This window comes from Apostichopus japonicus, chromosome 3 (genome assembly GCF_037975245.1).
Source record: "Apostichopus japonicus isolate 1M-3 chromosome 3, ASM3797524v1, whole genome shotgun sequence".
Taxonomy (NCBI): domain Eukaryota; kingdom Metazoa; phylum Echinodermata; class Holothuroidea; order Aspidochirotida; family Stichopodidae; genus Apostichopus; species Apostichopus japonicus.
Window position 1 is genome coordinate 29,314,848 of NC_092563.1, and position 14,003 is coordinate 29,328,850.

The 14,003-nt window shown below is 33.8% G+C and overlaps 1 protein-coding gene across 9 annotated transcripts in view; it reads left to right on the forward strand.

Annotated features, from left to right (window-relative positions):
- The window catches only part of LOC139965791 (kinesin-like protein KIF28), a 38,275-nt gene extending 25,036 nt beyond the window's left edge, over positions 1 to 13,239 (forward strand). Inside the window, exons 24-27 of one of the 9 annotated variants that reach the window (XM_071968497.1) lie at positions 55 to 183; positions 2,427 to 2,480; positions 4,852 to 4,952; positions 10,446 to 13,239. In XM_071968497.1, coding sequence (XP_071824598.1) covers positions 55 to 183; positions 2,427 to 2,480; positions 4,852 to 4,914 — 246 coding nt within the window. In that variant the 3' untranslated portion in view covers positions 4,915 to 4,952; positions 10,446 to 13,239. Of the gene's footprint in view, positions 1 to 54; positions 184 to 2,426; positions 2,481 to 3,185; positions 3,429 to 4,851; positions 4,953 to 10,445 lie in introns of all 9 variants that reach the window. The other 8 variants (XM_071968496.1, XM_071968494.1, XM_071968493.1 and 5 more) reach the window with 8 other exon arrangements.
- The last annotated feature ends 764 nt before the right edge of the window (positions 13,240 to 14,003 follow it).

Sequence of the window (14,003 nt, forward strand, 5' to 3'; positions counted from 1 at the left end):
TAATTGATATTGTGTTAATCTTATTAATCCTAGTTTCTTTATCTACGCATTCAGGATCTATGCAAAGAGTGGGAAGATAAACCCGCCGACCAGCAGGATTACGAAGCGTTCCATCGAGCCGTTTCTGCGGTGGCGCACAGCACTGGTACTAGACTGAAGACTCGTGTGCAGATGCTTAACAAGGTAACCATGGAAACAAAAGATCAATATCCACGTCTGCTTCTCTTGGAGTTTTATTTACTCTGCGTTAATCTGTTGGTGGATATAAGGAGTGCTGTGTGTGTTCTTTTTTCTTGTTTGGTATTACTGAATTCTCTTTTCATGAATTAATGAAATCGAAACATATTTCTTTTTCAATTCCTGAATATCCTAAATATGAAAAAAGGACAAATGTGATATTGATAGGAGTTGTGTAGAATACTTCATATTTATAGAAACTAATGATTTTTAAATTAATTTACACATATTTAACATTTTATTTATATTTATATTTTACTAAATAATAAACTGCTTGCTACTTGTTACTTGTTTTATTGCACAGATAAACACATAACATAGATCTTTTAATTAATAACAAGAAAACAGCTATCATGATAAGAAAGGCTTTCATATGTTCAGAAATGTTCTTAATCTGTTTTGGATGGCATCATGATGGATATTTTACTTACATTCTAGCTGCATTTATATTTTATAGACCTTCCCCCATTCTCCCGTCCATCCTGAATGTAGTCTTATAATTATTGTGTTAGACATGCAGATACAGAGGGCAAAGGGATGTATAATGTGAGGATAGGGATTGAGGGGTGGGTGGGGCAGGGAGGGGGTGGGGCAGAGAGGGGGTGTAGATTTCATCAAGTAAATTTATCATGGACTAAATTATGATTTCTCTCATCATAGTTTGGCAGTAATATCCCATGATTGCTCTCTTGTGGTCCAAGTAGTGTCTTTGCAATTATCAATTATGTTTTTCTGAATAATATTTTCCTATAATCACTGCACTCCTTCCCTTCATTGATAATGTCACAGGATTTCTCTTTGAAGGTAGAGTTTCCTAATAGCCCAGTATATGGTCATATTTGGAAGCTTTCTTCCTCAAACTGTACTCCTAAAATCGAAAGTGATATTTCTTTCTGCAAATTGAAGAATTTTATGGCACACTCTGTTGTCATAAAAAAAAATTGGTTTACAGACTTGATAAAGTTGTGTACTTGATTAGTGTAAATGTGTGATTGGGTAGGTATTTATTTTGTATGATTGTGTGTATGTTATAGTTTATTTTGTATGATTTTGTGTATGTGTGTATGTTTATTGTGTATTTTGTATGATTTTGTGTATGTGTGTATGTTTATTGTGTATTTTGTATGATTGTGTGTATGTGTGTATGCTTAGTGTGTATTTTGTATGATGGTATGTATGTGTGTGTACCATATACTCACTCATCCCTCTAATCTACTAACACCATTCAACTCTAACTTCAGAGATTTAGCAAGAGATCTCAAGCATCGCCATTCCCTTACTAACCTGAATATTGTGGTGTTTGTTTGTTCTTGTGTGAGTGTATAACAGATAATTCCTCTAAAACAATAAACTAACTAATTAAAGAGTAATCTACTATTGCTTCTCTCACAGATTTAGGTAGCTCATCTACCCCCTGAAGTATTTGATAGGTTGTCCCTCAAACAATTCTTACTAACACAACTGGTCGATGGGGTTAGGGTGGTATGGGAGGAATGGGTTTGGGAGGTGGGTGGGTGGGTTGTTGGAAGATCTACCTCTGACATAAATGAAACTGAAATGTCCAAAACTATAAAATATAAACTTATCCAACCAATTCCCAAATTATAGCCACCATAAAATGTATAGGAAATAGTAATGAAAATTGTGAAACTACTAATTTAGTGAAGTGTTTGTTTTTTATCTGTGTACATTCCATCATATCTTGTACTTGGGGACAAATCGTCCCATTATTTAGTATAATTGGGTGTTTCAAACAAAAGTTTCCAATTAAACACAAAACAAACTCAAAACTGCAAACCGCAAAAAAGAAAGAAAGAGATTGTTCTTGCTTACTTCCTTTGGATCTGTAATACTGGACATAAACACAAAGTTTTTCCAAGTCAGTCGTCTCAACAAAATGTTTAAATTATTAATTTTTGTCATGACCATTCCTGGGTTAATTCACATTTTGGATGGAGCTACGGAAAACCGGCCAAAAAAGAGGGTGAATTTGTGACTTAGTTGAGTAGTTTTAGTAGCTTTTTAACATCACTCAAAGAGATGCTAACAATCCTCATTTTAGAAAAAGTCATATTCATCTAAACTTGATGATTAAAAATGAACTTGATGGAAACTCTTGATTCATATATAACAATTTCTTTGTTTTTCTTATTTTCAAGATCTATTTTCTTAATGCCTTTAATTTTTAGGTTTTACTCGGTCATAGACTTGCTAAAGAGAGACAAACTAATGGCAATGCTGACGTAAGACCTGATGAACTATTCACGTGTCTTTGTAGTTGTTTGTACTTTGTTTCTCACATAACCAAAATATATGAAAGGAGTTTTTCTTCATGTTTGCTGCATCTTGTCTTGAATTTATGAAAGGTTGCTTCCAAGGGTTCGGCAATTATGCTTCTTTTAGAAGCAGGAATGTATATATATATATATATATATATCTATATATATATATTTATATACATATTGATATATGTAAACAAGTATATCAACTCTTGTGAGAAAAGTAATGTCGAGAAAACCTTTAAAAACGTGACTGAAGAAAAACTCTTTTCCTTACAGTGTATATTCTTACTCGTAGCATCTATCATAACTATTAATATTTTCAGTTATACTTCACATATTTGAGGTTGAAGACCAGTTAGAGATTCTTTACAGTATCAAATTTTTTCCTCTGTTTGGAATTTAAAAAATGGATTGGAGATCTTGTTGTGTCGTTTGCATGGCATTTCCATCCAAGGGTGTTACACGTGGTCTGTAATTCACTGATCTTCCAGGGGTGTTACACGTGGTCTGTAATTCACTGGTCTTCCAATAGGGGGGTGTTACACGTGGTCTGTAATTTACTGGTCTTTCCTGGGGGGGTGTTACACCTGGTCTGTAATCCACTGGTCTTCTTCCTCTCGTTTGTACTCTTTCACCCATCTTTACATAACTATTTCTCTTACGTAGGAAGAGGACTCAGTAAGTGTGTACAGCTTTGAGTTAGACGAAGAGAGTCGTAGAAATGCTTACGAAAGCAACGGAGTAGCGGGTAGTAATAAGCAGGCCACCAATGGCCACGCTTCTCAGGATCCCAAGGCTTCTGATTCTAAACAAGCTAATGGTACCTCAAATGGCAACCACCATGAGCATACCAATGGTATCTCATCCAAGTCCGAGGAGACTAATGGTACCAATGGCAAATCGGATGATGTAAGGATGCCCACAACTCCCAGCTAGAAGCTGCTTTGCACCTTAGCATGGCTGTCATCCCATGGTTCACACCCATTATTACTAACCTCAACCCCTCTGTATAACCTTTGGTGGTTCCATCAGTCAAGGTTATCACCCCCCCCCCTTCATTACCCACCTTGTCACATAATGTCTGTTCCATCGCCCGCATGTCTCCTTGCAAGCGTCAAAATTTTCCTATATTCTGTTTTTTTTGTTTACCCGTGCTATGGTTTACTGCAGAGTTGTCAATTTGTTTCTATGTTCAGGAATTAGCATTTAGTGTTTCTAGCTGTTTCTACTATCTTTAAATAGTATTTCTATCCTTAAATGAGCTTTGAATAAATTAATTTGGTAATGGTCATTGATTCTGCTCCCAAGAATATCATTAATGACACAGCAAATAATATTTCAAAGATAAAAATGAGAACTGTCGACTTGTTGCCAATTGTCTGAACATATCTTGGTATGTGTGATAAGGGTACTATCTTAGAATCTGACAGATATATGTTATACCTGGTTCGAGAGAGTTCAAAAGATGGTTTTTGCTCAAATTACATCTGCTCCAACTTGAAGATTATGTCGTACCTTGGTACAGATGTGACTATTTTAAGAGTCTTGACTCTGGTCACAAAGAAAGGGCTAGTAGACTCGGTTAGGCTAGTCACTTTTAACATATTAAAATCTCTGCTAATTAAAGCTTGCTATGAGTGGAACTGAAAAAGTGGCACATTTTTTTCAGAATTAAAAATGTTTGTGTTTTTGCTTGGTTTATGTTTTTGTTTCAAGCTAAATCAATGTTTTGCTCAGCATTGTTCTTCATTCATTGGTTCATTCATTGATTTACTCCTTCAGTCACTCATTCCTACATACATTCATTGCACTGGTCCATATCCATTCCTGCGGTTGTCAGGGCTGCATATCTCTAATATTGTTGGTTTGTGCTCATCCATCCAGTCTGTGCACGTTCTTGGATCCACCATTGTCAGTGGTGATGGTTCTTACAATTAAAGAATCTTTTATTTTTCAGTTTACATCAATTGATAAATTCATACCCTAACATCTGACCATCAGGGATGTGTTTGTGGATGTGTGTGCCCTTGCTTGCCACCCTAACATCTGACCATCAGGGATGTGTTTGTGGTTGTGTGTGCCCTTGCTAGCATTGATAGGATACCTTCACTGTGAGCTGCGACAAGTCTGAATCATTGGTCTCTTGAGTTTGAATCATTGAGGCAGTTTTTGTTTCTTTCTTATAATATCTTCTCTCAGGGAGCACAAAAAATAACTTTGATCAAGAATCAATACGGCTACGATAGAACTACTAGGATGCGTGTCAATATACGTACTTGTACCTGTCCAACCCTCATGAAGTACAGACAACTTTATTTATATTTTCCTGCAGATGAATCAAGGTCACAGAATGGTCAAAGGTCACAGTTCTAGTAGAATGTGTGTAGTCATGTAACACATGTCATCCTTATAACAAGGTATCAGTTGAGAAAGGTGTGATATTTTAACCAGTTATCATCATCAATGACAAATAAATCGATGTGTGTTAAAAGCCTAGGTCATCTTCTGTTGTTCTTCCTTTTAATCTCTTAATCTCTTTGTCTGATGACCTAAGCATGCAGGTCAAGAACTTGACAAAGGACTGCTGTCCAACCATCCTTTTGTTCCTACATTTTGGTCTTCCTCCTATATTTCCTACTTTCCCCAAAACTACCTCCTTCTTTTTGGCCATTGATTTGCTTTGTAACATGTGCGAACTACTGAGCACCACATAAGAGATATAAACACGTTCTCAGTAATACTCATTATTTGGATTTCAAACATTCAATTATCCATTATGAGCAGGAATTAATGACTTTGTTACATGTTGTCTGTGTCAGCTACTCCTTTTTCCCTACGTTTCACTTTTCTCTTCACACTTTCTGTCTTACTTATTCTAAATTTTCAATCCTACATTGGTCTTACTCTGGCATCACAAGGATTTGTTGGACAGGCCTGCAAGGATGATGGATTAAAGCTTTGTGGTTTTACTTGATTGTTTGTTGGTCGATATTGATGTCTGAACTGTGATTATTACCTTTCCATGAGTAATCACCATGACAACGGTCTCATAACATCATTTTAACTCATAAACGTCTTGAATATTAACCTCTGTCAGATATACAGCGAAATATAAAGCAAATCAGCATGTCATGTATAAAATGCTTTTAATCAACGTTATTTATTAAGTTATGAATATGCTATGACAAGCTCTTGCTCCATTTCACTATGTTGAAACCATTATTGGGTAGCCTTCCCTACCCTTGTATTTGCCTGCTCCTTGGCTATCAGTATGTGAACTGTCTATGAAATACTGACAAGTCTTAGTGGTACCATGATAAACACAAGAGATTGTAGATTGTTAGTTGAGATTATATTTCTTTACCAGTTTGAGGGATTCCAAACAATTTCTAATAATAAAGTAACTATTTGGCAAACCAAATGCAAACTGTCCAACCTTTTGAAGACTTTTGCTTCCTCAGTTCAAAGTTAAATGGTTGATAGTTATTATTACTCAGATAATAAATTCTAATAACAGCAACAAATGATAAAGCAGCACCTTTTCTGTTTCATCAATTTGTTATATAGTTTGTCCACACTGCTGTAATACGTGTAAAATTTAAAGCTTATCAGAACAATGATTGATAAGGTGCTGAAACCCCACAGCCACAATTTTAGTTCATAACTGCTTCAAAGTAGCTGTGAAATTGTTTGTTAGTTTTTGACAAAATTGAAGAGCTAAACAAACCTAACAAAAAAAAATATAAAAAAATAAACTTTTAAGCAGTAGTTAAAAGGTGTTTATCACCAAGAAATGCACAACATTTTAGACAACAAAAATCCCCTTTTTTTAATTGTTTTTTTTTTTCATTTACCTTGTGTTAAATAAACTTGATTTCCAGCCAGTTTGACAGATAGGCCTTTTAGTACTATTAGGACACAATTTTTAATATAATGTGATTTGAGGTATTGCTTCCTGTTTGTGTCTCACATGACAAGGGAATGTATGACTGTGTTGGATCTATGTTCCTCAGGTGGAAGGAGTAGGGAGAGGGTAAGGTATGGGGTGAACTAGGTATGACTTTAGTCCTAACAGCTATTACCGCTTCTGTAGAATAATTCTGTATAATTATTTGCCAACAAATTTGTTGCCTTGGTGTCATACTTGTGCTAAGTGTGTGATATTAACCGCCATAACCATCAATCTATACTACATTAATTATTAAACGCCTCATCTGATGTAATTACTATATTCCTCTATTATTCTCTATTTATCTTATTATTACAATAATCTACTACTATATCCCAGTCTCATCTGCCTGCTTCCCCTTCCTCGCCTCTAACCGACCTTTGACCTCTTCAAAACATCTCGCTGGGAGTTTGGCATCTTCTGCATGTTCAGAATAAGAAGCTTTATTGATTTGGCCATGTCCATATCTGAGGTCATTTAATTTTTCATACTTACCTTTGATAAAACTTCTTTGAAAGATAACAAAACAATAGGTCTAATCACTCAAAAATTACAAACATTTGGCTCATCAGTACTCTCATCTTACTGAAAAAAAATTAGAAGTCACAGTTTTTATCAAACAAAGACATGACCAGTGATCAGTAATAATATATTTTGTCGTCTGAAAGTAGCAATTAGTGGAAAAGGGATAGGAAAGGTTTGAAACAATTAAGTACCATATTTATTATTGACTGTACGACTTGCTGATTTATCCTCTCTTAATTCTGTAATCCATTCCTGTTTATTACTAATATTTCTCTTGACTTCTATGCATATATGCCTCTTCTTCCTTATTTCAATAATCTTGTGCAGCATGTTCTTCGCCAAAAATTTCAAAAGAAATGAAGCCAAGCAATGTAACCATCTTAGTAAGAAAGGAAAGTTTCTTTGCAAGAACTGTACATCATTGCTTCACAGCCCCCAAATGAAATAAATACCATAAGCAAATAAAAAAATGCTTTTATTAAAATTCTTTTTGTAGTTGTAGCTGTATATATCACAATTATGTAAAAATATAGAGATTAACTTGAAGATGATCTGCCTTCTGTTTTACTTTAAAGATAAAAAGAAATGGTTTAGAGAGTACTTTTCTTGCTCTCTCACCATTCAAATAAGAAAGCCTCAGGCATTTCTAAAAGGCTATAATACTTGTGCATTTTATGTCTCAACTGAAAGGTTATTTAGGCAGAACGTTCATGATAATTCAGAACCAAAGATACAATGTCATGGCAGGTTTTTATGCCGAATAATTGGTTTCATGGACCTGATGTTTGTTCCATCTTTGAATAACGGTTAATAGGGCAGCTGCTTGCCACAAACTGATGCCAGAGTTTGACACAGTGAACTTAAAACTGGACTAACATCTAGTACAATCAATGTTAATATTGGTGATATTGTCTTAGCATAGATAGTAACCAATAGGTATTATTGATCTTGTGAGTGACCAGTGTAGACATCAATTTAGTTATAATCTACACTGTCATGAGCAAACCTTCCAATCAAATAACGTCTTGTCATTATTACGATTCCTCATAGCTTGTCATACGTATGACAAACTGGTCAGTGGGAATGAATTCTTGATTTTGTTTGCATCTTACGGTAGCTATAGTTAAATTAAATTTGGAGTTTCTTTCATCACTTTCAAATTTAATAAGCACCTTTGCTAAAACTCACTGACTTCTGATTAGTTAGTGACCTACTTTTTTGGTGTGTTCTTGCATTTTAAAATCAGGCATTTTCAGCGATGCTTTAGACCTACTAATAGTAACATACTAACTGAATATTCATATAGCAATAGGAGAGTTTGAAATTTGATAGTGCCGGTAAAAATTTGCTGTGGATCTAACAAGTATATTAAAGTCACCTATAGTGACTTCTTGTGATGTATTAATGTTTGTTTGTATGTAGTAATGTACTGATGTTTTAGTACATTGTATTAAATAATGTACATAATTGTTATTCATCATAGTTAATAATAATAATTCATATATAGTTAGGAAAATAGATATATCTTCATAGTTCATCTTGAGCAAAATGAAATGAAACATGAGATCATTACTGGAAAACAAATGAGAAAAGACTTCAGCCAAGGTAGATAAAAAGTTAGAAGAGCATTTTAAAGTTAAGGGAAAGAGGGAGGGGGAAGGGGGGAGCGGGAAAGGGGGAGCGGGAAAGGGGGAGGGGGTGGACAGGAATAATGAATACAGAAGACCTGTGATCCTGCTAGTTTGTGCTCTTGTTGTTTTCGCACTAGATTAATCGTTTAATTTTGAAAACTTAGTAAGATTGAAATTTGTTAGAAATTGGGGTCTGGTAATATTGAATTCTGCAGATGAATCAATCAATATTAATGTAATGCATACATATGCTAGAAGCCTAGAATGACCAGTCACCTACGATCAAACTTTGTCATCACTCACACTCAGACTGTACTTTCACCACAGACACATTTCTTTGAAAGTCTAATAAAAGCTTGGAAGAATTATTGGCTGCAAGAAAAGGAAATTTTGAAAACCAATTAAGAATTTTAAAGCAAATTTGGAGTGGCAATGGAGATGGACTTATAACAAATGAGAAGAAAAGTTTGTATCGATAAATATCAAAATATATAAACACTTGTATGAGCCTTCGTATATTCACTCTTTACAATATGTTTTATTCATGTGCAGAACCATAATCATATTTTTGTTTTAACATTAATATAAAAATATCTAATCATATTCCTGTTTCATTGTATTCTGCACATTTACATATCCCAATACCATGATCATGTTATCCCTCCCATTGTTGATGACAGATTTGATCATATTTACAAAACATTCATTCTCATCTTCATTTTAATCTCATTTTCACTTATATATTTGTATTGAAGACTTTTATAATTGTTTGAGTTCTCATTTATCGATTATGTAATGTAATTCCCTATCACTACTATTATAATCAACACACACCATCATTAGTATAATCACATTTGAGGGACTGGTTTGGAAAGTCATTGTATCATCATAAAAATGTAAAAACCTACAAATTATAACTGTTACTTTTATGACAATGTTCTTGAAAGAGAAAAGAAATTTTTGGCTGGAATTGGATAAGAAACTTGATGGTAGTAAATAAATCTAAAAAACTCCAATAGTATATACTTCTTGGCTTGGCATGATTTGAATTGTTGACATTTAGCATTTTAACTTAGACTAATTATTTATAGATTGCAAGAAAAAAAAAATTACCTCATACATTGCAATGTAAACATTGCACTAGGTTTAACCACAGGTATAGAATCTGGTCTGAAGAAAAAAAAAATGAATGTTTGCTTTTAAAACTGACAAAAAACACCATTGAAACAATTGAAACATATCAAGTACAGGCCATGATATCTCTAAATTTAATATAATATTTACAAAAAATATGAAACACATGTCTTGCCCTCTTTGACTTACTTTGACTTAATATTTGTTTCACTCGGCATTACAAAAACAAAGAAAGACAAAAGAAAGGAAAATAATTTACATGACAATAGAATAATGGATTGATAAAAATATTGAATTGTTCTCCTATTGTGTTAAAAAATAACCCAGCCATTCTCTCCCAGGACCAGTCAGCATTTGATAATAGGGTAATAAATTAGTGTTTACAATATGTATAAGCACCTTGAGATTTCTTGCATGTCTAAAAATAGAACAAAATACTTCATACCTTAGCGATATTGTATGGCAACATGCATAGCATGTTGTTAGCTATATTAGATAATTTTATTTGCAAGACAGCAAACTGGACATGTCTAAAAATAGAACAAAATGCTTCAAACATTAGCGATATTGTATGGCAATATGCATAGCATTTTGTTAGCTATATTAGATAATTTTATTCGCAAGATAGCAAACTGGACATTTTTTGGCCTTTTTGTCTCAAGACTTTTCTTTTTACTTCTCTCATAGATTGTTCTTCAGCCGGGCTCAAAGGGAGACGAAAACGGCAACGGAAAAGTGGTCCATGAAAACAAGGACGGGAAGAAAGTGGAAGGAGGGAGTAAGGCTTGTATTGTACAGTAATATTAATGATTATTATGTAAAATATATTAATATTGCACTCCTCTTTGTATCAGTGTCCACATCATTCATTTTCTTTCTCTAATATTTGAGTTATGGTTGCTTTGATATTTAGTCGTAAAAGACAGGTATAGATCGATAAAGTGCATTTTCATACTATTTACCTATCTTATTCTTATTATTCTTTACTTATGTTGAATTTATGAAAATACAGCTAATACAAGATACTGTTTGATGTAAAAAAAAAATCATAGCTTTGTGAGAAAATATTAGTCTTTCAATAGGTGGTCTGATATTGAATGCACCATGAAATCATGAAAGGTTTTCAAGGACATAGAAATATTATAATAGTGGGATATTAAAGGATACACAATTACTTGCAAAGCATGCATTAATATGTGGCAAAAGATGGCGGGAATTTAATGTCATTTCAATCATGACCATAGTATGAATTGCAAATGGTAATTTCATTTAGTTTTCTTAAAGTGACAAAGAGGAATCTGTAAGAAGTAGTAGAATGGCATAAGTTTTATCATCAAGTAAATAATCAATGAATGAACATTTCTAAAATAATATGTTGTAAAATTTAATTTGACAATATTATTACCTTATTTCAAAAAAACGTTTTATCCTACACAGAGAGGACTTGCATAATACTAGAGCATTCCATAAACAGAAAGAGAGAGAGAGATGTATATAGCTTAAGTATTTGTCACAGTCATGTCATACCTTGAAAATATTATTTTACGTGTATTCACTATGATTATTACTTTAATTGTTAAAGAAAATGGTGAAAGGTCTTTCATTTGATGTAGGCAGAAACTTTAACCCCACAAACTAATGGAGTAATCCGTGGCATTAAATTCCTTAAATGCTTCCCCCTATTCCCTTCCCTGACATCACTTCCCTTACTTAAAAAACAAAACAACGAAACCCATAATTAAAATTTCTCTGGGTTTGATGGAGAGGTGATGAGGACTGGATTTGATAGGTTGGGTCATGGTCTGTTTAATTCCTTTCAGATTTAGGACCCCCCCCCCCTAGAAATAAAGGCAGTCCCGGGGTCTGTGACTTTCTTGTTCATAAAGCAAACCGGAGGGACAAGAAACGCATTCTCTTAGATCTTAAATTCTCCATTGATCTTGTAGGACAACCAATCAACTTTGCCATTTGAAATAATTTTGAAAGAGAAATCTATATTGTCAAGGACTCAGTAGATGTTTCCTGGTGATAGTAAGACTGCTATAACTTCAAAAGCAACCAATTATGCTTGTTTTACTGGAGCTCTGGGCTTTTTAGAGTAACTCAATGGCAAGAAGCACTGTTTACATTCTGATTGTTCTGTATGTTTCTACACATGAACATTTTTAAACCATTTGTCTATTGGGTATATAATTGATTGAAAAAGGAGGGGGAGGCTTATGAGGTAATTTTTGAGAGGGGGGTGGGTTATTATTGACCATTTACTTCTAGTATTACATCAAGAACACCTTCCAAAATAATGTTGTTTCCTAATGTATTGTTTCTTAGAATGAAACAAAATTATATGAAAAGACTGAATAATTAAAAAAAAAAAATAGTGTTTAGATATTGATGATAAATCAAAAAAGTATAAACACTCATAGGAAGGGGTGGGAAATTTTGGCTGAAAATTTAGTATTTGGTACAACAATTTGAGAATAACATTCCTTATGCTGGGGTCAAATCTGGTAGGAACCAAACACAATTTTAGTTGTATCGAATTAGCAATGAAACGTTAAGAATCCATTTATATATATACTTTACGATTAATATTGGTTGAAGAATTTGCTTCAGTTTGGATGGCACAAAAGAACATTTGTTATTACAATATCTTTTTTTTTTTAAAAGTGACTCATTACTTATATTCAATTATGTTTAAGAAGATTACAATGTTACTGTTTAATTAAATGCCTTTTATTATGAACTCTTCATGAATGGTAGAAGAATCAAGATTTGTCACTCTGTAGAATTACAAAGTATTCCAGTTTTATTTAATGTCACTTTTCTATGCAAGGGTCCTGCAGACCAATTGACCACATCCTATCAGTTTCATACTTCAAGATATTCTTGAAGTCCATGGACAGTTTAATCCGACCATGTTTTCGCAGCCTTATCTTTGACTGCCATGAGCCTTCATACCATGACATGTCATTAAGTGCTAATTATTTCCTTCCTGTACGGTCAATCAATAAATTTTGATATTTTCCAGAGACAGGAAACTGTAAACCTACGTAACAGATACTTTGGATGTAGATACCCATATCAGAAATTGTCTCAGGAGGTATAAATATCTCTTAGGTCATTTTATAATAAAAATATAAATAATTATATCAAATAACTGAAGAAGATGTAAGTAGCAGGCTCAAAGAAATTTAGCTGACACCCATTTGGTTCCAGATTATCTGAAGATTGCACATGAACTATTGGTAATTTCTTCATATTACACTTTTCTCCTGTATGTTTTAATCTTTCATTTAAGTTTAGTCATAAACATGAATATTCATAGTCAGATCACTTTTTTTCCAGCTGATATTCAGTTCCTTAAACTTCCATAAATAAGAAAATAATAAAAAGTAATAGGCTTTCAGAGCCAATACATTAATCATGTGTCGTGATTGAATATTCCGTCCAGAGTATGAATACAATTCAATGTTTCAAATTATCATTTTGTGTCATTTATTTCATTATTTAAGGTGAAATTTATCTTAAACATATACATTAAGATTGCCAAATTAAAATTCTGCAGGATTCACCACATTCTCTGACATAAAACCAACCACCTACGTAGGTGTTGACGGCCTACGACTGGGCAACCTATGGGCCGGGGGCCACATGCGGCCCGGCAGTGATTGTTTGCGGCCCTTGAGAAAAAAATCAATATACTTTACATCTTCACAATAAACAAGCTAGTTGCTTAGAATTGACCGGCACTAATGATGCTGTCAGGTAGGCCTATTATCCCCATTAATTATCAACTGGACTGTTTTGACATTGTTTTTGCGAATGCAGATTAGTATACACACCTATTGCTTGAAAGTCCTCGCAATCAAAGATTTGAAATCAACAGCAGGTGGTTGGTTAGGTGCGGCCCAGTCAATTTTTCACTCTTTATATCTGGCCCATTCATTTGAAAAGGTTGCCCACCCCTGGTCTACGGAAACTCCGATATCTTTGTTCATAACTTCCAACCTGATGAATAAAATGTTTGTTTGTTCCCTAACCATCACATATATAATTGTTTACACTGATGGTCCACAAACAATGGGAGGGGGGATGGGGAGGGGTAGAAATATTTTCAATGGGTTGCAGGATTTTTCCAGATGTCCAGAGGGAGTTTTACTTTTACAATTTTTCAAAATAATTAAAATGGCAATCATATAAATTAACAAATTAATATTCCATAAAAAAGTACAAAGACAATGTGAA